Source organism: Stenella coeruleoalba (assembly GCF_951394435.1).
Source record: "Stenella coeruleoalba genome assembly, chromosome: 1".
Taxonomy (NCBI): domain Eukaryota; kingdom Metazoa; phylum Chordata; class Mammalia; order Artiodactyla; family Delphinidae; genus Stenella; species Stenella coeruleoalba.
The window spans coordinates 44,967,776-44,993,780 of NC_137169.1; the positions used below are offsets into that span (position 1 = coordinate 44,967,776).

Here is a 26,005-nt window from a genome sequence, read left to right on the forward strand (position 1 = left end):
TAAGACAACTGGGCTTATTTTTTTTAAGGTAAATCCAATCCATTTCTCATGTTTTATAACTGTTTTCTCAGAAAAAATCAGAAAGAGACTGCCTGACATACTTTCTAACCCTCTATCTTCCAAATCTAGACAACCTACTATTTAAAAAAGCAAAACCTATATTTTGTGACCAAAGCCTTACTTGATTAGTTAATTGTATTTTCTTTTGACTCAGAGAAAGCTAATGACTAGGCTGAAGGCAAGTGTGTGACTCACTCTTTATTCAAACAGCACTACTGCAGTTGCCAGTAATGCCCATGTGAGGAAAGTATTGGTTAGCAAAGTCATTTAACATTTCACGTCTAATGACACTGCATCACATTAAGACTGTGGTGTACTATGTTACTTGATGTCACTCTTATTTTTGTATCTGTATTATTGACAATAATAATAAAGGAATGATAATAACAGTTTTTGCAAAGTGAATTCTATACTTAATTGTACAACATGAGAGTCTAATTCTTACTATCAAAATGAAAAGCTTGGGGCTTCCCTGGTGGCGCAGTGGTTGAGAGTCCGCCTGCCGATGCAGGGGACACGGGTTCGTGCCCCGGTCCGGGAAGATCCCACATGCCGCGGAGCGGCTGGGCCCCTGAGCCATGGCCGCTGAGCCTGCGCGTCTGGAGCCTGTGCTCCGCAGCAGGAGAGGCCACAACAGTGAGAGGTCCGTGTACCGCAAAAAAAAAAAAGAAAAGCTTTCTCTGATAATATCTTTAACTTATACTTGATATGCTTTCTAACAGAGAAAAATAGTTCTTTGGAAAGATCCATCCAACAAAAAAATCTATAGCCTGTGCAAAATAACATAAAATGCATTTGTGAATCATTTTTGCTTTAATTTGCTCCCTGATCATCATATAGCAATAAACAGACATAGAACATTTCCTCATTATTTTCTGGGTTGGGTAGGGGTGAAAGAGAAGATCTGGAAAATTAGTATATTAACTCAAATTTCAGCACATAATTATTCAAATAAAATTTTAATGATTTCAGTTCAATACAACTGAAAATGTAGTGTATTAAAGGGCATTTTCTACTAAATTTCAAATTACAGATTGTGGGCCATTGCTGAGCAGGAGTGTCATATCCTACTGAGTATTCAACTTATTAACTAAGGTGACTGACATGGTAGGAGGTGGGGAAAAACAATGATCAGCTCACAGAATTTGGCTAAGAAAGGAAACAAACAAAAACAATGCAAATAATAATTAAAACAGCACAGATATTAGTAAAATAAAAATACAACCCCAAATATCCATCTCTTAAATTACTAGAAAAAAATTACAGGTAATATTACAGCAAATACAGTCGTCACAGATTTCAGTAACTTTATTTGCATTTAATAGTGATTTTTAAGTCCTATAGCCAATGAAACCATTTTAAAAAGCACTATGAGGAATGGAAATTTAGATGTCTATACACTTTTCTTAAAAAAAAAAAAAGCTTATATTTCTGAATGAGCAAGATTCACTTTTGCAGGTAGAGGCCCTGCTTCTTCATGATCTTCACCTTTAGATCTAACAACCACAAGAGAAGAAGCTGGATATCTGTTTAGCTTTTGTTCATTCACGAATTCCAAGTCACCATAGATACTCAGCTTCTGCAAAAAACAATCAATGAACATTAGCAATTTGGATAATTAGGAACCTCTCCAAGTAAGTCTTCAAAAATAGCAATTTAATCTGTGGGTATCTGGTAAAAAAAAATGTTCTATAAACGTCCTCAAGAATGCTTTTACTCAAAGTGTTACAGATATGTGATTCAGTTCCCAGTGGATGGCCAAAGAAAACTTTTCCACATGTACTGACTTAAAATACTTAGAAGTTAACAACTGAGCATCAAGAAAAATTGCTCAGGTTTAAATGGAGTAAGTGTGGTCATACAAGAGCATGGATTCTGGATGTTTGATGCCTTAAGTGATCAATTCCTTTAAGATCTTAGCTCTCCAACCAAGTGGTCAAATGATTTGGGGTTAAGTTTCTCTGCTACTAAATGTTCTAAATTAACATATATGGAAAATGGTATGTACTATTTTAAAAGGCTGTGAGTAGAACAAAGAATGCACATGAAATACTTTAACACTGATAGAAAGGTCTTCATCAACATATAAAAGCTCAAATTATTACTAACATATCCAAGAAGATAGATACTAAAACGAAAGAATGAAAGCATAACACAGAATCAGTGCAAATGTCATAAAATTCACTGAAGTATAATGGAAATGTCTAATATCTTTTGAGAGTAGGTCTATTTAGATATAGGCCTATCTCCTAAAGGAAAAAATAGAAAAGGAAAAGTTTTTACTAACAAATGGGATAGATTTTGTTGTTAATGCATATGGCAATAAATCTCTGATTCTGTGAAGTGCTGACATTATTGACAGGGAAACTGACTATATTAAAAAGATAGACCGACACAGAAGTACCTGATGTTGGAAAGGTGCTTTTAGAAGAGCTGAATAAAGAGCACCTTCAAAAGTTTAAGTATCTACAATACCAATACATGCTACAACATGGATGAACCTTGAAAACATTATGCTAAGTGAAAGAGGCCAGTCACAAGAGACCACACATATTGGTCGTCTATGGCTGGTGAAGATGCTTGGGAGGAAATGGGGAGTAACCACTAGTATGAGTTTCCTTTTTGGGGTGATAAAAAAGTTCTAAAAGTGATTGTCATGATGGCTGCTTACTTGAACACATTTCAGATGTGGTCTGCTGTCTACTGCTTCAAGGCAGTAACTATCCTGCACCAAGGAGGTGGCCCAGTACCTGACACTTTTCCAGTAAGAGAATATTTTCAAGACAAATTCAGTGGTTGATGGATTGGACATGGATCTGATACACTAAGTCCTCCTTAAAACCCAAATTAACATGTGATAATTTGCTCTGGGGCACAATGAAAGAAAAACTTTCACAACTCTATTTAACATTTAAAAACCTTGAAACAGTGACCAGGAACTGTTTAAATTATTTCAAACATCTATATGGAAGAAGCTATCTAGAAGATCAGGGAGAAAGAGCAAAATTCGTGCAGGGAAATGGATGGGAGCATATGGATAACCTCTAACCAGTATGTTTAGTGATTCTGTGGCTACTCTGTATTCTCAAATTACTAACCAAATACAAGGGTACAACAGAGGTATTTTCAAAAGTGTTACCTTGGGAAGTTTATTGCTCAAGTATCCTTTACGAAAAAAATTACTTAATGAGGTCCAGCAAAAGTAAAGAGAAAATCAAGAAAGAAAATAACATACAAGAAACAGTAGCAACTGAGATGACTTAGAAAATGGGAAGAAAGCCAGAACAAAATAAAAATGGGTTCCATTAAGCAGAGATATATGGAAGATCCTCCTGGGAACACTTTTAAGTAATTCAGTTTTATATTTGCCAGTGTTTTAATAGAACCAGTGTTCTACTTTGAATATTTATATAATCATAATACTGTAAATGCTGCCTAGTGGATTTTAATTTTTCAGATCAACCTATGAAAGTATATATACAGAAGAATGAGTATATTTTATTGTCAACAATCATAATAATTAATGAAAATTGAGACAGTATAAAAAGGGAGAAGGAAAGGCAGTAATGAGGAATCAACAGAAATTTGTAAAGCACTCACTAAATGTATACAAAATAATAATATACATTATAAAAACCAGCAACTGAGGGCTTCCCTCGTGGCTCAGTGGTTAAGAATCTGCCTGCCAATGCAGAGGACACAGGTTCAAGCCCTGGTCCAGGAAGATCCCACATGCTGCAGAGCAACTAAGCCCATGCGCCACAACTACTGAGCCTGTGCTCTAGAGCCCGTGAGCCACAACTACTGAGCCCACGTGCCACAACTACTGAAGCCCGTGCGCCTAGAGCCTGTGCTCTGCAACGAGAAGCCACCCCAATGAGAAGCCCGCCCACCGCAACGAAGAGTAGCCCCTGCTCACCTCAATGAGAGAAAGTCCGCGCATAGCAATGAAGACCCAACGCAGCCAAAAAATAAATAAATAAAAGAAATAAATTTATATATATATATTAAAAAAAAAACCAAAACCCAGCAACTGAAGAGATGGAAGTGAGACAGTATAAGGGAACTAAACTCATCCTTTAGTAGGAGGACATCAGATAATGTCTAAAATTGATAAAACAAGAAATAAAAGATAAAATTTTTAAATGGCAACTGCTTGGAAAAATTTTTAAAAACTATTGACTGGTTTATCTGAGAAGTGAGGAAGAGGAAGTCAATTTTATGTCACATGTATTACTTCTAAAAGTTAAAAATAAACTCAATTAGTATGTATTTGGGCTTTAGGCCTGCCTTTGCCACTAACCAGTTATGCAATCTTAGATGTACATAAATCTTTTCTAAAACTCATTTTCTTAACAGAATTTAGATTAAAAAGCTATGGCATTTACATAGTTTTCTGATTGTCTCTCTTGAGACTTAAAGCTTCTAAACAACAAGATTCTTGGTCTTTTTTTTTTTTAGACAAATAATGTTTATTATAGTTTAAGACATGTTTCACCTACTATTTAAAAAAATTAACCTAATTTATTTTTGGCTGCATTGGGTCTTCGTTGCTGCACGTGGGCTTTAACTAGTTGCAGTGAGCGGGGGCTACTCTTCGTTTCAGTGCACAGGCTTCTCATTGTCATGGCTTCTCTTGTGCAGCACGGACTCTAGGTACGTGGGCTTCAGTAGCTGTGGCTCATGGGCTTTAGAGCGCAGGCTCAGTAGTTGTGGCTTGGGCTTAGCTGCTCCACAGCATGTGGGATCTTCCCTGACCAGGGATCGAACCTGTGTCCCCTGCATTGGCAGGCAGATTCTAACTGCTGCGCCATGAGGGAAGCCCCCACCCTACTTCTTGAGTCATTGCAGCCTTTAACATTCAACTTTGTTCCACCTTCATGTTATTCTTCATTGTACCTCTAATCTCTTGAACAGGGCCTAGCACATCATATGTTATCCATAAGTGTCTGTGACTTACTAACATGAATGTTATTTGAAGTCTTCTAAAACCTTTCTTAACTAACCATTTGAAATCAGATGATCATGGTCTTGACAAATAAGAAAAAAGGATGCAAACAGATAATGAGATAACACTGAGGCAGCATTTGTATTATTATTTGTGGCTTTGGCAATTTTCTGAGGCTGCCTGGTCTCTAGAAAGGAATATCCAATATTGCTGAACCCTGTTTTTATAAGTCAGGTTTGACCTGCCTGACAAGGACCACTATGAATGACAACTCTTTATTATCTTAAATAGACAGCTCAACAAGAGAAAAGCATTATTTCATGAAGTTTCAAAAAAACATCATAAATGTGAAAGAACAGGGAAAAACAGTGGAGAAAAAAGGATCAAAATCTTTGTAAGTCACTCAAAATGATACTGCTTTAAGATCAACAAATGCCAACTCTTTCTGGCATTACTATCAAATGGTATATGATGAGTACCTACTATATACAAAACAGGCTAAGGATAAATTATTTCAGAACTTTCCTAAATAAAAAAAATAAAGCTGCTCATAAGTTTCCAAGACCACATTCCTGGCCCTTATTAGCACCATTTTAAGCTTTATTTGTAGTGAATGAAAAGGAAGCTTTTTATATTTCATGTTTGAGCTCAAGATACCAGGTCCATACTGAAGAGAAACATTCTCTCAGCAGGTCTATGATTTCCTATAAACACATAGGATTATATATATAAATAATATAACAAAATATAAATAACATTGCTCATTGCTTGTATTACTTAACATGGAGTCTCATGTTACTATGGAGAGGGGTCAGAAGTAACTTATGTTCCAATAATAAAATCAATGAAGAGGTTTTATGAAAGTAAAGTTTAAAATAGGTGGCTTTTGATTAAGAAAATGTGAATAATTTCCTAATGCTAAATTCTCAGTTACTTTTACAATAAATAAAGGAGAAAATACCAGGGAAGGAGTATTTACACTGCTATATTTTACAATAAGAAACAAAACATTAATATTGAAATAGTTTATACAGCTTGTTTTTTCTCCTTTTTGTTTTGGCTGCGCTGTGAGGCATGCAGGATCTTAGTTCCTCTACGAGGGACTGACCCCACACCCCTGCAATGGAAGCATGGACTCTTAACCACTGGATGGCCAGGGAAGTCCCAGTTAATACAACTTTTTTTTTTTTAATATATTTAGTTAATTAATTAATTTATTTTTGGCTGTGTTGGGTCTTTCTTGCTGTGCACAGGCTTTCTCTGGTTGCGGCGAGCGGGGGCTACTCTTCATTGTGGTGCACGGGCTTCTCACTGTGGTGGCTTCTCTTGTTGCGGAGCGTGGGCTCTAGGCACGCAGGCTCAGTAGTTGTGGCTCATGGGCTCAGCAGTTGTGGCTCGCGGGCTCTAGAGCGCAGACTCAGCAGTTGTGGCACATGGGCTTAGTTGATCCACAGCCTGTGGGATCTTCCCGGACCAGGGCTTGAACCCATGTTCCCCGCATTGGCAGGCGGATTCTTAACCACTGCGCCGCCAGGCAAGTCCTATACAGTTTTCAATTGTGAAAAGAAATCCACTAAAATGGCAATATGAAATAAGTTCTGGATGAGTGATTTTTTTCCTGCTTCTTTATAGATAACTTTATAAATTCTATACCAAGTATGTAGAATTTTTATAATTAAAAATACAGTTGAGTGCTTCCCTGGTGGTGCAGTGGTTGAGAGTCTGCCTGCCGATGAAGGGGACACTGGTTCGTGTCCCGGTCCGGGAAGATCCCACATGCCGCGGAGCGGCTGGGCCCATGAGCCATGGCCGCTGAGCCTGCGTGTCCGGAGCCTGTGCTCCACAGCGGGAGAGGCCATAACAGTGAGAGGTCCACATACGGCAAAAAAAAAAAAAAAAAAAAAAAATACAGTTGAAAAAACATTATTACTTAGCTAAAGTGTGGTTTCAGATACAAAGTAAAGCCTAAAAGCAGTGAATTCAAATAAGTGTTTTCGATATATTTTTCTAGAAGATGTATCTTAGGAAAGCATAGGCTCTTTGAGGGTGTCACCATACTTTTGATTGTTAAGGACAGGAAGAAGAGTTCTAGAGAGGGGAAAGAAAGTGACACCCATATGCAGACATCAGGAGGGAATGTAATAGCTGCCAACAGGACTCCATGTGTGTTTCTGACGCTTTAGGCTTTATGATCCAGGGGCCTGGGCATATGTGGGAACAACGAGGTGTTCTACAAACAACTTGGAAATAAGGGGAAAGAACTTCTCACAGAATTAAAGCTATACAATCAAGACAAAATTTATCACAGCAGAGACAACATCTAAAAGGAAGAAAAAGACCAGGAGTATTCTGAAAGGGAGGGACAGGTCCCCAGGTCTGTAAGATGTAACCAAAACCACAATGTGAAGCACTGTTATGTCTAAACAACACCAGAAGAGGAGATCAATTCCATAAGTCAAGTAAGGAGATAAGAGAGGAAAAACCATGAAATGTCCATCTAAGAACTGTTTCAGTATGAGAGTTTGAGCATCCTGACTCAAAAACATGAAACATGTGGTCCCAGTGGTGTTCAACTTCCTAGTGTCAAAAGAGGTTACACAGAAGATGAGCTCCTGATACAAGTAACATAATCAACTTCCCTAGTGATGACTCCAGGTTAACTAAAAAACTTAAGGGTACTGGCTTTGGAGTCAGATGACCTGGGTTTAAATTCTGGTTCTACCACTTACTAGTTATGTGACACTGGGGCAATAATACATTCTCTCTTTCAGTTTTCATATCTGGAAAAGAGGATAATAATAGTAGCCATCTCACAGAGTTACTGAAAGGACTAAATGAGCTAATTCATGTAAAATGCTTAGAACGGTGTCCAGCAGAAAATGCTCAACATTAGTCAGTAGTCCTGGGAACCAGAAGCCAGGTAGTGGTGATTTTATCAAGGTAAATTCCACCTGAGGCCAGTAATTCAATCTTTCCAGGAAATAACCACACCAATCTCTACGCGTATCTTTCTTTTACAAGGGGCATCCTAGAAGTAAAGAGAAGGAATTGTGCTAATGGAAGGAATAAAGTACCACAGTGTCAATAAAGATTTACTACTCTGCGTTTGTAGCTTTGTTGTCATGAGGATTTAGAGTGCATGGGGCAGTTCAAAAGCAAGTAATAGGCAAAGGCAATCCTATGTAAGATGTGTAATTTCAACTTTATCAGGAACAATAAAATGATTAAAATATGGATATCAGAACTAAACAAGAACACAAATAGGTAATTAGCAAAAGGATGTTCAGATCATATCGTAAACAGATGAGTTCTACAGAAATTTACCCACTGTCTAACACTTCCACAATTCAACGTTCTTCCCAATCCTGTCTAACTTTATTCATTTGGTTTAATTTCCTAATTTAAGTTCTTTTAATCAAGTCAGCTGCTTACAGTCCTTCCCTGATAGTAGCTTATTCTTGTCTGTACCTGGGAATATTGTCCACCCTCCTGTCTCTGCCAATCCATACCATTCTTCAAATTTCCCTCTTTTCTTCTTTTCTCTCTTTTTCTATTGCATTCTGGAGGCATATGAGAACTAAAGTTTATTTCAGTTGGATCTGATGTCAATAGAATTTATTATCTTATGTTTAGTTATATAATTAATTTTCCTTCCTTGAAAGCTAAGTTGAATCATCAAATTAGACTTTTTTTTTAAGAGCTCAAAAGTCATTGTTTTTATTTATTTCTATTTATTTATTTAAACATCTTTATTGGAGTATAACTGCTTTACAATGGTCTGTTAGTTTCTGCTTTATAACAAAGTGAATCAGCTATACACATACATATATCCCCATAACGCCTCCCTCTTGTGTCTCCCTCCCACCCTCCCTATCCCACCTCTCTAGGTGGTCACAAACCACTGAGCTGATCTCCCCTGTGCCATGCAGCTGCTTCCCACTAGCTATCTATTTTACATTTGGTAGTTTATATATGTCCATGCCACTCTCTCACTTTGTCCCAGCTTACCCTTCCCCCTGCTCACATCCTCAAGTCCATTCTCTACATCTGCGTCTTTATTCCTGTCCTGTCCCCAGGTTCTTCATAACCATTTTTTTTTTTTTAGATTCCACATACATGTGTTAACATACGGTATTTGTTTTTCTCTTTCTGACTTACTTCACTCTGTATGACAGACTCTAGGTACGTCCACCTCACTACAAATAACTCAATTTCGTTTCTTTTTATGGCTGAGTAATATTCCATTGTATATATGTGCCACATCTTCTTTATCCATTCATCTGTTGGTGGACACTTAGGTTGCTTCCATTTCCTGGCTATTGTAAATAGAGCTGCAATGAACATTGTGGTACATGACTCTTTTTGAATTATGGTTTTCTCAGTAGTGGGATTGCTGGGTCATATGGTAGTTTTATTTTTAGTTTTTTAAGGAACCTCCATACTGTTCTCCATAGTGGCTGTATCAATTTACATTCCCACCAACAGTGCAAGAGGGTTCCCTTTTCTCCACACCCTCTCCAGAACTTATTGTTTGTAGATTTTTTGATGCTGGCCATTCTGACTGGTGTGAGGTGACCTCATTGTAGTTTTGATCTGCATTTCTCTAATGATTAGTGATGTTGAGCATGCTTTCATGTGTTTGTTGGCAATCTGGATATCTTCTTTGGAGAAATGTCTATTTAGGTCTTCTGCCCATTTTTGGATTGGGTTGTTTGTTGTTTTGATATTGAGCTGCTTGTAAATTTTGGAGATTAATCCTTTGTCAGTCGCTTCATTTGCAAATATTTTCTCCCATTCTGAGGGTTGTCTTTTCGTCTTGTTTATGGTTTCCTTTGCTGTGCAAAAGTTTTTAAGTTTCATTAAGTTCCATTTGTTTATTTTTGTTTTTATTTCCATTTCTCTAGGAGGTGGGTCAAAAAGGATCTTGCTGTGATTTATGTCATAGAGTGTTCTATGTTTTCCTCTAATCCATTTTCTTTAATCCATTTTGAATTTATTTTTGTGTATGTGTTAGGGAGTGTTCTAATTTCATTCTTTTACATGTAGCTATCCAGTTTTCCCAGTACCACTTATTGAAGAGGCTGTCTTTTCTCCATTGTATATTCTTGCCTCCTTTATCAAAAATAAGGTGATCATATGTGCGTGGGTTTATCTCTGGGCTTTCTATCCTGTTCCACTGATCTATATTTCTGTTTTTGTGCCAGTACCATACTGAAATTAGACCTTTTTTCTGAAACAAAAATCCTTTACCTTAACAGTATGTTTCTTGAGCCAGTTAAATTTTAATTACCAAGAAAGTCAAGACAGTTTTCCATCTCTCTCAGGGTATACCAGAACACATTACTCAAAATCAAAAGCTCTAGTCTTGCTGCTTCTAAAGCAGCAATTATTCCTTAACATTTGTGGCAATGTTAAATTTAAAACTTTAAGTAGTTCTACAAGTTTTCTTTCTTATATATCACCTTAGAAACTGATGTCACTGGGTTTTTTTCAGTCTCAAAGGTCTAGGGAGAAGAGAGACACTGTACTCAAACCAGGCGGCATACACTGGTCATTATGGTAGTTAGCACCACAGAAAATTGGAAAGTGATTCTTGTGCTGAGAACCTGTAATTCTTATGTGTGCCAATCTCGGTGTGTGATTAAAACCACCAAATCTTCTCTCATTCTATTAATAGAAAGGCTTTGCGTTTCTAGCTAAACCAATAAGGCATTAAAAAAAGTAAATCATATGGCTCAGTCTTCAAAAGGCCTAAGAGTTAGAATTAAATTTACCTCAGAGGGAACATACTGCTCCACAGCTGTAGCAACAGTTGCACAACAAATCCAGAGCAATACCATCACGGAGAGGACAAGAGTCATGGTTAAAATCCACCCGGAGTTACTGGGGGGGGAAAAAAATCAACAATTAGTTATGTTAAAATTGCATAATATAAAAAATAGGAGGCTCTTAACAATTACAGGCAATCAATCTTGTGTACTTATTTAATAATATAATTAAAACTTTATATGTACTACCTTTAAAACTATTTTAAAAAACATACTTAGAGAAGAAAATATTATAATAGCTATTATATTAGGGTGATATGATGTCCTTTCCTCCATTACTCAAGTTTCTATAACATGGCTATGTTACTTTTATAAATTAAAAAATCAGACATACTGGCTTTCTGCTAAATATATGAAATTAAAGCAAATTACTGTTAAGGGTATTTTTAAATTACTAAATGAGATAAGGCAAATCAAAGTGTCCTATAAACTGTACAGTGCTACACAAATGTCATATATTATTTTGCAAGGTATTAAGATAATACTTGCTTTAAGAAAACCCAATATTCCAAAGAATTAAGGTACAGAATAGGTAAATTATGAAATGATCATTTGTCTTATAAATGGATTCACAACAGGCTTCCAGAAGTTAGCTTCTCTACTACATTTCAAATATTTAACTTAGCACAATTTACTTGAATTTCAACTTACAAGAGCATATCTGTTATGAAGCATTCTGTATCCATTAGCACATATCTTAAAAAGAGATAGTTACATTTTTCTTATGATTAAAATATCTTAGGGTAGAAGGCCGGTTACAAGAATCAGCAACTGGAGTTTTTTCCATAAGTGCCCTATTGTTTACTAAACTATAGATTAAGATTTAAAGAACAAGTGAAGCTATTTTTAAAACGTTAGATTTAAAAGAATAACATAAAACATGACAAAATGTTAAAAGGCAATAAGGCATCAATAAGATGCCAGGTAATGCAGTATTAAGGATAAACTGTAGGGAATTCCCTGGCAGTCCAGTGTTTAGGACTCAGTGCTCTCACTGCCGGGTCCCCAGGTTCAATCCCTGGTTGGGGAACTAAGATCTGGCAAGCCGCGTGTCATGGCCAAAAAAAAAAAGAATAAACTGTAACTTAAGATCAGATAATTATTTAGGTTCCATAAAACTTATCAAACTGCAACAAAAATCCAAAATACTGAGAGAGAGAAAAATTGCCTTTTTTTCTGTACAAGGTCAAAAGCAAGTTTAGCAATGAAAGGAAGGGAAAATTTTAATTCTCATTTTCTTACCCAGTCTTTAAAGAGTTTATTCAGTAAAAAGTATTAATTTTTAGGTTCTAATAGAACCCTACTGATATCTGATAAAACCTCTCAAGAAACTATTTCTACTCTAAGAAATTACAGGAAGCATGTAGCGTGGGCTACTGAAGTGTTACACTTGAGACAGAATAGTCCACTAGAGTATATACACACTTGTTCACCTCTCTACTCAAGTGCTTGGTCTGGTATCTGACACAGAGTAGATAATTATCACCAAGTGCTATGGCCTACCGTCTCTTTCTCTCTCTCTTTTTTTTTTTGGCTAGGGGTGGGGGGTGGTTGCAGGGAGAAGGCTCTTATCACAACTCCTTGGAGGAGTAGAAGCATGTATACTTTGATAAAACCCTTCTCATCCTCAGAAGGCCTGATATTCCTTCCCAGGAGGGCACAAGGTAACAATTACCCTCGCCTGCCCACTTTCCCTTGCCACCCTTAAGAATCCTTGGCATGGGTACTTCCCTGGTGGTCAAGTGGTTAAGAATCCGCGTTCCAATGCAGGGGACGCGGGGTCAATCCCTGCTCAGGGCACTAAGATCCCACATGCTGAGGGGCAACTAAGCCTGCGTGCTCTAGAGCCCGTGCGCCACAACTAGAGAGAAGCCCACGCCGCAACTAAGACCCGACACAGTCAAATAAATAATTAAATTAAAAAAAAAAAAAAAGAATCCTTGGCATGGAGATGACACTCAGTATAGAACACAAAGCCCTCCTTTATCTGTAGCCCTTATCTACCTCCCCTAGCCTCCTGTGTGGCCATATAGATAAAACAAAAATCCAACCCCCAAACCATTTAGACACACAGTCATCCCTTGGTATCCCCAGGGCACTGGTCCCAGGACTGCTGCCCCCTCCCATACCAAAATCTGAGGGTGCTCAATTCCCTTATATAAAGTGGTGTAGTACTTGCGTATAACCTATGCATATCTTCCTGTATACTTTAAATCATCTCTAGATTGCTTATAATACCTAATAAAATGTAAATGCTACGTAAATACCGTTGACCCTTGAACAACACGGATTTGAACTGTGTGGGTCTACTCATATGTGAATTTTTTTCAATAAATATTAAATTAAAGCTTAACTGAGATGCCTGAAGAAGCACATATCGTAACATAAATCAAAGACTCCCAATAAGAACAAAGATGCTTTTGTGCTGTGAAAAAAACTACCCGCTTGGGTTTGATTAAAGTAGTATGAGAATTACCTTTTAAACAAACTAATAAAATATCCAAAAGTACAACTTTGGATTTGGTAGGGAAAAGGTAAAAGGTAAAAAGAAGTTTTCTACTCTTGAGCAGCTAATATAACTTTAAAATAATAAAAAGGACTGCATCTCTCTAATACAAGCCAGATTTTATCTCCTATATGCATAAGTGAAGATGAATACATACAGAGAGAGACATCTTAAAAAACCGTCGCGTTCTCCATCTTCAAGATAGTTCCTATGTGCATGTGAACTTCTCATATGAAGATCTGCTGAAATAATAAGGTACAAGTTTATGATATCCTATATTCCAAAAGCTAGTCTCAAATGACTGCTTCTAGATATATACACTGTACAGATATCCAGCTGCTTTTGTAAATGTAATCTGACGTATTTTATAATGAATGCAAGTTCCTCTGGCACATTAAAAATCAACTGGATATTATACAACATTATGAATTTCCTATTTTACTTTCAAATTTTTATTGACATTGATGCTTTCTATTTAATTACATTTCTGAATGTAATAATAGAATTTGGTTTGTTCAAATCTAAAGATGGCCTTGTGTTATGTTCTGTCATTATCCACCCACCAAAATAATTAAAAAGTTAATAAAATCAGTATCTAAAATAAGGTATGAGCTAGCACATTTTAAAAGGTAAGCAGTTTTAGCCTGATGTTTTCTATTCCTATAAGTTTAAATTCACTTCTAGCATAGAAATAAAAATAGAATAAAAACATATTTTCAAGGTAGTTTCACTATTTGGTTAGTTTGTTGGGAGATACCAGAATCTCTCATTAGTTCACACTCAAAACATCCTTCAAAGCAAACTAAATGTTTTTAGAATAGTGATTCTAAAGTGTGGTCCCCAGACCAGCTGCAACAGAATCCAGGAATTTGTGAGAAACACAAATTCTCATGTCCTATCCCAGATTTAGTAAATTGGAAACTTTGGAGGTGGGGCTCAGAAATTGCTTTAACAAACTCTACAGATCTTAATGCATATTAAAGTTTGAGAACCACAGTTTTAAAAATTATTTATTCACCTTCCATTAGTGTAAAAACAATCATACAACCAATTCTAACACCACCAGATTTGACTGTTAATGTTTTTAATCCCAAGCTACTTAAAATAAAACTTACAGGACATTTTGCTTAGTGACGGTTCTTTCAAATTTGTAGGCTCCTGCTCCAACTGTGGTGCATACTGGATCTCTGGCTTAGACTAAAATGATAGTGAAAGCAATTAAGTCATTTGTACTTCTTCTTAAGCTTTTCTCAGTAGGAAGTTCGATAACATATCATCTCTACAAAGATTCAAATTGAGAAAAAGTAACAGAAGTATGGTATAAAAAATAAAACATGTTAACCACAATATATTTTAATTGCACTTGCTAAACATTAGATCCAGTGCCTTGCAAAGAAGCAGACTTATAGCATCATCAAGAATTTAGTCAGTTTAATTGCCTGACAACATAAAATAAATAAATAAAAAAAGAGGGACAAATTACAACATAGTACATTAAGTATCATACCACGCAAAACTGAGTTCTAATTCTGGTTGATCAGGAATAATTTAGCAGACTGCCAAAATTTCTGGTTAAACACATATTATCTCTATTCTTTCTCATCTGAAACATTCCATTCTTCCCTAAGTATGAGTAATTCATAAATTATAGCTCAGTGCTCCATACTTTACATCTCCTATGTAGCACTGATTCTCTGGAGTGGCGTTTTCTCCATCATAGTCACACTTAAGTTGACATAAAGAGAGGAACAGAGCTAATCTCACATCTAGTCAGGAATGAAGGAGGACTCCACTCTGAGAGTCAACTTAAGCTTTAACTTAAGTAGCTTTCAGACACAGAACTTCTTCATGAACTTAAAGAGAGAAAACTCCTTCTGTGTTTTACATATTACCAAATTAAGTACAGGGTACCCAAGACTCAGGACAATGCTAAAAATCACAGACTAGCCTTATAATAAGCCACTCAATTGGCAATAATAATTAAAGGGTTTACTTTAATTATTACCTGAGAGAAAGCATCACAACATAATTTGTTGGCTGGTAAGTTTGAGGAATTTAACAACCAAATTAAAAGGAAGACAGCATGGTAGGGTGGTATATGAGCCTTGGAGCGAAAGTAACCCAGGTTTGAAGCCTAATTCTGTTATATTGGCAGCGTGACCTTAAATAAGTTAGACTCACAGTTTCTTCATCAATAAAATAGTGATAATACAACCTCATGAAGTTGTTTGAAGATTGGAGATAATATATGTAAATGCCTAGTACACATGAACCTTCAAAGACAGCAGCTATTATTATCATATCACATGGTAAATAATGAGGTAGGAGAAAAGTTACCTCTCTAGAAGGCAACATGCTTCTTCAACAAGCTCTCTTATAAGAGTTATGAGAAAAAGCACTATTAACAACTAAAAATTATGTTCTATTGCTTTTCCCTAATATCCATATATGATATAAATACACACCATTATTTATATTCAAACTACATTAATTTTTCTTATGTTTCATATCTAGAGGTTTCATTTTTATCAATTTAACCACTCTAAAATTTAGCAGATTCAGAGTTCTTATAAGATAAGGAACAACAGGCTTTAAATAGGTTTCCAATGGGCAGAGGGAGGGGTAAGTCAAATTGGGTCCTGATGCCCAATGTTTTAATGTAGGTTAGTAAGTAATTATTATTTGACGATAAATATTTGTAAGGGACTAAGTACATGGCCCTATACTAAGACATTCATTTAAGACATATACATTACTACTGTTGGTATTTAAATGAATCTATGAAGCACAGTCATCACCTGGAATATAACTATTTTTCCATCATCAGCTTGAAGATAAAAAGTCCACGAAGAGGTTATGAAGCTCTGTGCAGAGTCCATCATATCACTCCAGAATGACCTTACCAGAGTTAGAGGGAAGAGTAGATGCATTTTTGGCATCAGGGACATGAGCTTAAAAAAAAAATTAAACCATGAGAAATATATTATTTTTTTATATATGTATATTCAAGAGAGCAACATAATCAAATCCTTATTGGGACAGAATATAAACCATTAAGTGATTCTACCACAGTCATCAACATTAGAGTAAACTCTTCATTACCTATGCAAATTAACTATGAGAAGCTTAAAATCACAGGATCTTTTAATTTGCGACCAAACACACTTTAAGCTACCTGTCACCTCTATCAAAATAACAGGCTTTTGAATTAGGTCCAAAAATGTGGAGAATCTTAAGATTTGATTAAATAAGGATTAGCAAGTCCTCAAGAGGTAGAAGGGGAAGGGACAAATCATACTATTCTCATCTTTAATGCTTTCATGTAAAATAATCCATGCTATAATGAACACCAATGGAAAAAAAAAGAATATATGCATAAAATGTAAGGTACCTGATAACAGGGCAGAGTGAGGGAAGTATTTATGGGCTGACTATATACAGTAAGCTACTGATGAGATTTTTACATTAATTGGTATCACCTCCCCTCCAATTCTGACTTCTTGACTTATTTAGCAGCAGTGGGCCCCTCTAGAGCACAAGTGTGGGATACAACTTGCTGAACTCTAGGGATAGCTTTGGTTCTGCTATATTCCAAAAGAGAGGCAGTATGGGGTATTAAGAGAGAAGAGTTTTTAGAATCAGAAGATCTGTATTCATGATCCAATTTTCCCACTTAATAGCTGTGAAATCATTCATTGATTAGTTCACTAAACAAGCATTCGTTAAGATTATAAATTTTAAGATGTTTAAACCATGTGTGTTTATTTATCACTGTATATCTGTGTTTAATCTGTATAGGACAGAGGTGAAACACAGGGTGAAACATGTGTATGGGGAAAGGCACATAACCCAAACTGGGGTCAGAGGTGGTTAAGAAGGCTTCGAAAAGGACACGACACCTGCCCTGAATCAAGAGGATTCACTGAGCAGATGGGGAGTAGAAGGGACAGAGGCAAGAAATAATGTCATATTACAAACATTAAGGACTGTTCAGTATGTACATAATTAAGAGAAAAGGAAATAAATATGGGTCTTAAAAATTAGAAATTATTTTTAAAGTTACTCATAAGAAAAACACAAATTAAAACTGTAATAAAAGTTGTACATTGCCAAGGACTGGGAGGAGGAGGAAAGGAGAGTGACTGCTAATGGGTATGAGATTTCTTTTTTTGATGATGAAAATGTTCTGGAATTAGGTAGTAATGATGGTTGCACAGTTTGTGAATATACTAAAAACTACTGCACCGAATACTTTAGAAGGGTGAATTTTATAGAATGAATTATATGTCAATTTTTAAATCTGATACAAATTCCATGGAGGGCAATTTTGCTCTATTTCTCAAAATTAAAAATGCATATACCTCTTAACTCAGCAATTCTACTCCTGTGATTTTATTATAGATATAAATGTGAAAAATATGCAACATCATTTATAAATTTAAAAAATTAGAAACAACCTACATGTCCACAAATAAGGGACTGCTTAAATGATACATCCATACAATGAAACATGTATGCAGTGAAAAAAAGTGAGTAGACATTCTTTATTACTTATATTTTAGAAAAGAAAGAATACATGTATTCTTGTATATATATAAATTACCTCTGCATTGGTAACCCTGGCTACATTAATGGAGCAAAATGGAGTGGCTAAGAGATACAGGAGTAGGAGACTTTTCACTATACAGCTGATCCTGGAACAATGCAGGGGTTGGGGTGCCGAAATCTGTGTATACACACAAATTATTGTTGGCTCCCCATATCCGCGATTCTGCATCTGAGAATTCAACCAACTGCAGATCATGTAGTGCAGTAGTAATATGGGTCAACTTTTTTTTTTTAACCTTTTGAGTTTTGTGCCATGTGGCTGTACTTCTTATGCCAGAGTTAATAAAATTAAAAAACTTTTCCCAGTATGTTTGGATAGAGTATGAGGGGTGGGGAATTATAAGAGATGATATAGAAGAGGTAATCAGGAGCCAGGCTGTGATAAGTGGTTTGGACTTAAACCTGTATGTCACGGGGAGCTACTGAAGTATATAAGATAGGAGAATGACATGACGAGATTCCCATTTAGAAAATAAATATCTGGACACAGAAAATAAATATCTGGACACAGACTAAAGGATGGACTAGAGGGGGCTGAAGTGGGAAAATAGATCGGAAGTTAATTTAGTAATACAGATGAGAAATAATGATGATTTGAGTTAAGGCAATAGCAGATGGGATGAAAAAAAGGAACTCTCAATTTTTCTGAGCCTCAGTTTTTTCATATGCAAAATGGGGATAATACCGTCACTGGACCTAGAAAAAAACCAAAATGAGATTATAGGTGTGAACATACATCTTAACAGTAAAGCATTATACAAAAGTAATTAATCAATTGACTTTTCTATTTGCAAACATATAATTTGTTTGCTGAAGACTAATTATAAAATATAACACTAAAATAGGATCATGTGGGCAATATACATTTCAATACAAAGTGCGATCTAAGCAGGCATTTCTGAAAGGCAGAATTGTTTCGTACTTGTTCTTGTCTCAATTCAGCAAATGGCAGCTGATTCTGGCAACCAAGGTGACAAGCATATTGCTCATCAGATTGGGAATATGCTTCTGTACATGCTGGAAGAGAAAAACAGTCAAATTACAAGAAAAAAAAGAGAAGGAGAGAAAAAAAGGGAGAGAACATTGGCATCTTATAAAGAAATTTTATAAAGAAATTTATTATACTTAAAAAGTATTTCATCAATATGAATTTCCACATTTGGTAACGGTAGCAAATGTACTCTTTTAATAAAACCCCATATCTTCTGCCTCCCACAAGTCAGATCTTCCAGGTATAAATCTATTAATTACATACTCAGGCTCCGGCTACATGATGACATTCATATGAGGTGATCCTCACAGCTAAGGTTTGCATAGTGGAAAAAACACTGAACTGGCATCCTGAAATTCTGGCTTCACCACTTGTTGGCAGTGTATGTGACTTAGGTGGAGCTATTTAACCTCTCTATTGATTTCTATAGGTCTAAAACTGAACTACCACCACCTATTTCATGGGGTTGAACAAAATAATATACTTTAGTAATTTACACAAATATATGATATTACTGTTAGGAACTGAATCACTTAGTTGAGAAGCAAGGGTATTCACATGGCAAGGAAAAATAAAACAAAGCAATCAGTCTAACATCCTAAATTCTGAGAAAACTGAACTTAGAAAATGTTCTACAGCAGGATTCTAAAGTTGGAATGAGTCTCTACCATATATACTCTTCATTTAGTTCACTAGAGCCATTTCTTTCTTGTGATATAACACTTTACCACTATAACAATTTTATTTTTCTTTCCACCCAGTCATGCATTTGTAATATACTTCCCAAAGGTGCTAGATAATAAACTGAACCGCATTATGCACATATAAAGATGGCCATTTAGGAGACTGAGCCATAAAAAAAGTTTATGATATCACAGAGGCTAAATGTGAGTACTGGCATAGTGATAGGGAGAAAGGCACCTCCTGCTACACTGAATAAACAGTGTAAGGTAATGAATGGAGAAAATTCCATTACAGTTCTTTAAAAAGCTAAATGTCATTTTTGTCCTGATTACAGGTTTATTTTATTAAACACATCACTTTTGGCAAAAGGTAAGAATAGTGGTTTAAGAGACGACAAAACTCTGGTTACTTCTTTTATTGGCATGACCCACAAAGAATACACTATTAAATACTGAGTCAAAGGCCTGATTCAGTAAAAAACTTGGAGCTAAGTCAGCTAGCCTATGAATGAAAGGCTTAGGAAAATTATACCATCCATTGAAAAGGTAGTGATGAATTATAAGAAGGGTAATTACTATTGCAATTGTCTAAACCAAATGCTTACTTAAACAAAGGTGTCCTATCCACAGCATAAAATAAACATTGTCTCAATAAACAGATGAAATTTAAAGCCCATGAAATTTCTAGCAGTATCTACTAGAAGTTTAACTTCATAATAATTAAAGTATGCTGGATGAATAAACAGTATGCCTGTCATTTTCTGAGGAAAACACATAAAAAGCATAACACAACTCAAAGAAAACACCAATGTTATATACTGCTGATGTCATTAGCATAGCATCTTACCAGATTCACATTCCAATTTGGTCCGATTTAAATCAATTCCATCATCCACAAATTGACAAATTGAAAACAGCCTGCAACCTCTCTGACATGCGTACAACTCCTCTTCCTAGGGAGTTCAAGAACAGGGAGGATTACCAAAAACTAGCATCTTTCCTTCGGGGGGAAAATAGGTCAAAAAGAAAGCAAAGTTAATAGGGTTTATTATAATTGTCCAACAAAAGATTTATGACTGAAAGAAAAATGATAGGAGCCAGGTAATACCAAGACCTTTGCCATACAAAGAAGTTTTAGTTCCTTATTTTTTTTATTTTTTTATTTTTTGCGGTACGCAGGCCTCTCACTGTTGTGGCCTCTCCCGTTGCAGAGCACAGGCTCCGGATGCACAGGCTCAGCGTCCATGGCTCACAGGCCCAGCTGCTCTGCGGCATGTGGGATCTTCCCGGACCAGGGCACGAACCCGCGTCCCCTGCACTGGCAGGCAGACTCTCAACCACTGAACCACCAGGGAAGCCCTTAGTTCCTTATTTTAACAGTGACATCCAAAATAAATAAATAAACTAACAAATAAATAACAAAAGTGATATCCAAGAAACAAACCTAGTGGGTTAAAAACATCACCCTTTTCCCATATTCCATAGTCATATTTTGGGGGGAAAAGTTGAAAATAACAGTGACATAATCAGAACTATAATAGAGGTATAAATGAGTAAACAAGTACTTTAGGGACCAATGGTGTACTTCTGCCACATAAATATTTATATGAATCATCAGGCTTATCAGGAAAAGTATCACGACTAGCTTCACATGGCAAATAGTGCCATAAAGGCCCCCATAAAGTGAGGTATACATCTAAAAAAATGCTTAAGTGAAAGGATTTTTTTAAACTTGGTTTACCTGAACTGAGAACACAAACAAGGCCAACATGTGACATATGGGAAAGGCCACTGGAATCAGCCAGACTTGGAATAAAACCTTTTAGGTCAGTGTGTACAAGTTATTTTACCTATCTAAATCTCAAAAAGGAAATAAAAACTATAAATTATCTCCAAACCCCTCAATAATGCCAGAAGACAGCTATTCCTAGTGCAGTGCCTGGGACATTGAAGGTGCTCAATAAATGGTAGTAGTGTCAATCATAATAACTGGTTTTAAAAATAGAAAACAACAGTTATAAGCATCATTGTATATGTGTGAGAGCTCAAGATAGGAAAGACTCGTCGCTGGAAAATGTGAACTGCTTAATAAGACTAATGACAACGTCTTCAACAGGCTTTTCTTTGGTTAAATGTATAGTATTTGAAACAAACCAGTACATGTGGGGGAGCCCCCTCAACTTACTGTGTAGTTCACTGTGTACAAACTGGCAGGCACCTAATAAGGAAGGAAACAGCATGTGCATATACCAGTTAGCAACCAACGGAATACAAAGGTATGCATTTCTTTCCAGCAGGATTAGTAAAATTTATGTAGCAGCAACAATCCATTAAGAGGAGATGGCTGCAGTCTAATATTAAACAAGTTTTATTACACAACTTTGAAGGTAGTGCATTTTTGGACTTCAGTTCTAGCTGCATTTATTGTTACAGTGAAATTGAAAGAGTTAGCAATTAAAATAAATTTCATACCTGAGTAGCTTTTGCAGGCTTTGTAAAACAGTGGAAGAATTCTCTTACGTCTTTGGAGCACCACATATTTCCTTATATTGCATAGGGGAAGCATGAGCTCATTACTATGAGCTATACTGCATACCATTTCATTTTCAGATATGTTTTCATGTGTTAAACCAATCCAATAAGCCCTCCAGTACCATTTTCAGAAGAGACTGTAGCATGGTGAAAGAGCCTAGGTTCAGGAATTAGGCCTGGTTAGAAGCTCAGCCTCACCACTTATTCTGTACAACCTTGGGCAAGGGACTTAATCTCTCTCAGCCTCAACTCCTTAGTTGTAAAACAGTGACCAATACTCATATGCCAATCTTGAAATATGATGAGGATTTTATTTTATACTTTATTATTTTATTTATATATCTTATATCTACAACATCATTAATATTATGCTATACTAACTAATAAGTAGACATAACATTAATAATATATTTCATGAGCACCCATAATGTGCCAGGCATGGTGCTAACACTTAATGTATCATAGGATACCTGGCACAGAGCAGGCACTCAATTGGTAGCTATTAAAAATCATAACCTTATTCCAAGTAAGTGTTTCATGTTCTAGATAATATTTCATGCCCTATGTATCCAAAGTGACTGGCAAGCTTATATAAAATAGACCTTCCCTAATTTAGAGCACAAGGAAATGGTGCTCCCCACCAAACTGAATACCAGCTAAATAATTAGAAGGAAACTTAATGAATCCTCCTTAAAGAAGGAATCCTACTATCTATAGATTTTACATGCATATTCTTATCCTGAGCTAAGTCAGGCTAACTATTCTCCCTCTTATTCAGCATTACTAATATACTGTATGTACCAAATTGGTTTTATGACATTGGGCAAAGGAAATAACTATCTATTGCCATGTGTTAGGCACTGTGCTAAGAGTGCCATGTATACTATCTTTAATCCTCACACTTGCTCTGCAAGGTGTGAGGTGTTTTTTTTGTTTGTTTTTTTTTATAGTTGACAAAATGAAGTCATGGTAAGTTAAGTAATCAGCAAGGACACACAGATAGTAGAAGTGAAGCTGGGGGTCTTCCCTAGTGGCGCAGTGGTTGGGAGTCCACCTGCTAATGCAGGGGACACGGGTTCAAGCCCTGGTCCGGGAAGATCCCACATGCCACGGAGCAACTAAGCCCATGTGCCACAACTACGGAAGCCTGCACGCCTAGACCCCGTGCTCCGCAACAAGAGAAGCCACCGCAATGAGAAGCCCACACACCACAGGGAAGTGTGGCCCCTGCTAGCCGCAACTGGAGAAGGCCCACGTGCAGCAACAAAGACCCAACTCAGTCAAAAATCAATCAATCAATTTATTTTAAAAAAAGTGAAGCTGGGAATGGAACCCAGGTTTGTATGGTTCCAGAGCCCACACACTGTTAAAAAATGACCAGGCTAGCTCTATAATTATCTTTGTTATTAACATGACTTATGTCTCCTGCATTTGGACCCAGACAAGTTAAGCAATTATACTTTTGAAGAAAGTTAAAGGGTAAAATATAATAATTTTAAGTATCTACTTACAAACAAGTAAAGTATCCTACTTTCTTGCAACAAATAATTAATTCTGAAAAAGAGTCATTAAAATGAGAGTTCTATCTGCCAGTCACAAATACCAGACCAAGAGAGGGTACAGGACCTTGTAAATTCATCTAATTTCTTATAACACACCCTGCTTTTTCCTGAACTGTAAAGCACAATAATTTGAAGGAGGACTGACAGACATCAGTGAAATAAGTAAATTAAATATTTGTAATAATATAACTTCATTAATAGAAGGCAGCATAATACAGCCAGTTTTAGGACTGAATTCCTATTACTCCACTACTTCCTGGCTATGTGACCTTGGGCAAGTCACTGAACCTTTCAGAGTCTCGATTCCCTCAACTGTAAAACCCAACTTTGCAGGGTGAGAATTGGAGATAATGGAGGTAAATCTCCCATCACACTGGCTAACAGAGAGTAGACAGTTAATCAATTTTAAGGCCAGGACACACAGGGAGCCAGATGATTTAGAGTTCCTGGGGAGAAGAGCTTTACTGAATAAATAAAAAACACTTAGATATCACATCAATTGTTAGAAAGTAGTGGATATTATAAAAATACCTAGAGGTTCCAGAAATGTTTATCCTTTTGAATTGTTTATTCAAATATGTATTCAAATAACTACAAATTTGCTAGGAAAATCTCAGAAAAAACAAAACAAAACAACCAACACATCCAAACACTAGAAAGATACAAAATAAGTCTCTGCCCAATTCCAGGACAAATCAATATTAGTTTCCTCATACAATCCTCTTACTTATGAGAGGTTTATAAAAAGAGAAAAAAATAATGTATCCAGGAGCAGTACACATGGATTTGAAAATCTGTAAGTCAGAATTCCTCATTTCTCTCTCTTGACTGCTATATTTGTCTCTGACTGAAAATTTGATAATCCCCTCTCCCACACTTTTTCTTGAAAACTGATAATCCTCAAGCAATGTAAAATCCAGCAGTAAACAAACATACAGGCAGTGACAGCATTTAGAACTTCAGAATTTCAAAAGCCTGAAAGCACTTGCCAATAAGGAACATCCTAAACCTGTCACTTTGTAGTTTGAGAGAGCAAAGAGGGCTAGCCACACAGTTAAGCATACAGCATAGGGAAGATGAAGGAAAAGCAAGGGCAAAAAGACTAGCAAAAGCTCTCATAAAGAAAGGCGGGGGAGGGAGGATGATATACCCAAATTATATATTTGGAAGGGTGGGGGAGTCACCACGCAATTTAGGATGTTGAGTCAACAGTTCTTTAGAAGCTGCAAAACAACTCGATTAGTGGAATGGAATTAAAGGAAAGGCAGCACTTGAGGGTGGACAAGGAGGGGAGGAAGGGTCACTCTGTCCATAAGTTGTGATCCCCCTACTAAGGGCAGTCTCATTTCTTTCCCACTCCACTTATTCCCTCTGTCTTCTGCTGCACTGAATGGTAAGTTCTCTGAATGCAGCAACCTAACTGCTTTTTCTCTAAGCCATTCCAGTCCCAGTGTGAGCGCCTTGTACAGTTACTCAACACAGGCGGAAAGCCCTCCCTAAGCGTCTCCCAACTCCTTGATGTATTTCATACTATGGTGGAATTGTCTACTTGTTTGACTCCAGGAACAGACTGCAGGGTCCCAGCCCAGAGAGGCGCTCAGGGAACAGGGGTTAAGAGTTAACATTTTGTGGGCTGGCGTATCTGCAACTGCCCCCCTCCTCCCGCCGTCCCTGGAAGGTGAGGACCCCGCATTAATCATCTGGATACTCCTCCCCCTCCGAGTGTTCGTCTCCCCTGCTGCCCCTCAAGGCCCCAGAGGAAAGGGGTCGTGTCTTGCTTATTTTTGTGTCCCCAGCCTATTACAGGGTAGGTGCGGCACAAACTTCCGGTAATTACAGCAGAAGCGCGGTGCGGGTAAGATTAGGGGAAGAAAACAGGAGTTACACAGATGGGAGACAGCGGTTGAAGGGTGGATTCAACAGTCAGGCTTCCAGTGCCGACAGAGGTACGGGAGAGCGGAGAGATGGGAGGCCACGGAAGGGTTGTAGCCCGGTTTGGACGGGCCCTACCTTGGGGTAGGTGTGCAAGGGGTAGGTCAACTGACAGGCCCGGTGACAAGACGCCGTATCACCCAAGACCGAGTCAAAAGCTTCAGCCGAAGCGGTCCCCGAGCCTCCGGTCAGGGCCATAGTCAGCAGCAGCAGCAGCAGCGGCGAGAGCCCCAGTTGGGCCCTGACCCAGAGGCTCCCCTTCGCCGCCGCCATCTTGTTTGCCTCTGTCACAGCACCTCAGCTTGTTGCTGTTTTCTTTTCAGGTTTCCTCCTCCTTCCGGGACCAGCCCCTTCC

General features: G+C 37.1%; 1 protein-coding gene across 2 annotated transcripts; it reads right to left on the reverse strand.

The window, feature by feature from the left end:
* Positions 1-1,353: 1,353 nt before the first annotated feature.
* TMEM59 (transmembrane protein 59) lies at positions 1,354-25,938 on the reverse strand. 2 transcript variants are annotated; one of them, XM_079899354.1, is made up of 8 exons: positions 25,729-25,938; positions 20,472-20,577; positions 18,873-18,967; positions 16,141-16,293; positions 14,458-14,539; positions 13,500-13,581; positions 10,783-10,891; positions 1,354-1,639 (listed from the first exon to the last, which is right to left on the reverse strand). In XM_079899354.1, the coding sequence occupies exons 1-8, from the start codon at positions 25,921-25,923 to the stop codon at positions 1,484-1,486; spliced, it is 978 nt and encodes a 325-aa protein (XP_079755480.1). In that variant the 5' UTR covers positions 25,924-25,938; the 3' UTR covers positions 1,354-1,483. The 2 variants fall into 2 exon arrangements, with proteins under 2 accessions (XP_079755480.1, XP_079755479.1); XM_079899353.1 differs by having other exon boundaries at positions 13,500-13,584.
* Between the last annotated feature and the right edge of the window lie 67 nt (positions 25,939-26,005).

Coding starts and splice junctions, on each gene's coding strand:
- TMEM59 (XM_079899353.1), bottom strand. CDS start 25,923: ATGGCGGCGGCGAAGGGGAGCCTCTGGGTCAGGGCCCAACTGGGGCTC. Junction 13,585..14,457: donor GTCACTAAGCAAAATGTCCT/GTAAGTTTTATT, acceptor TTATTATTTCAG/CAGATCTTCATATGAGAAGT. Junction 1,640..10,782: donor AGCAGTATGTTCCCTCTGAG/GTAAATTTAATT, acceptor TGTTTTTTGCAG/AAGCTGAGTATCTATGGTGA.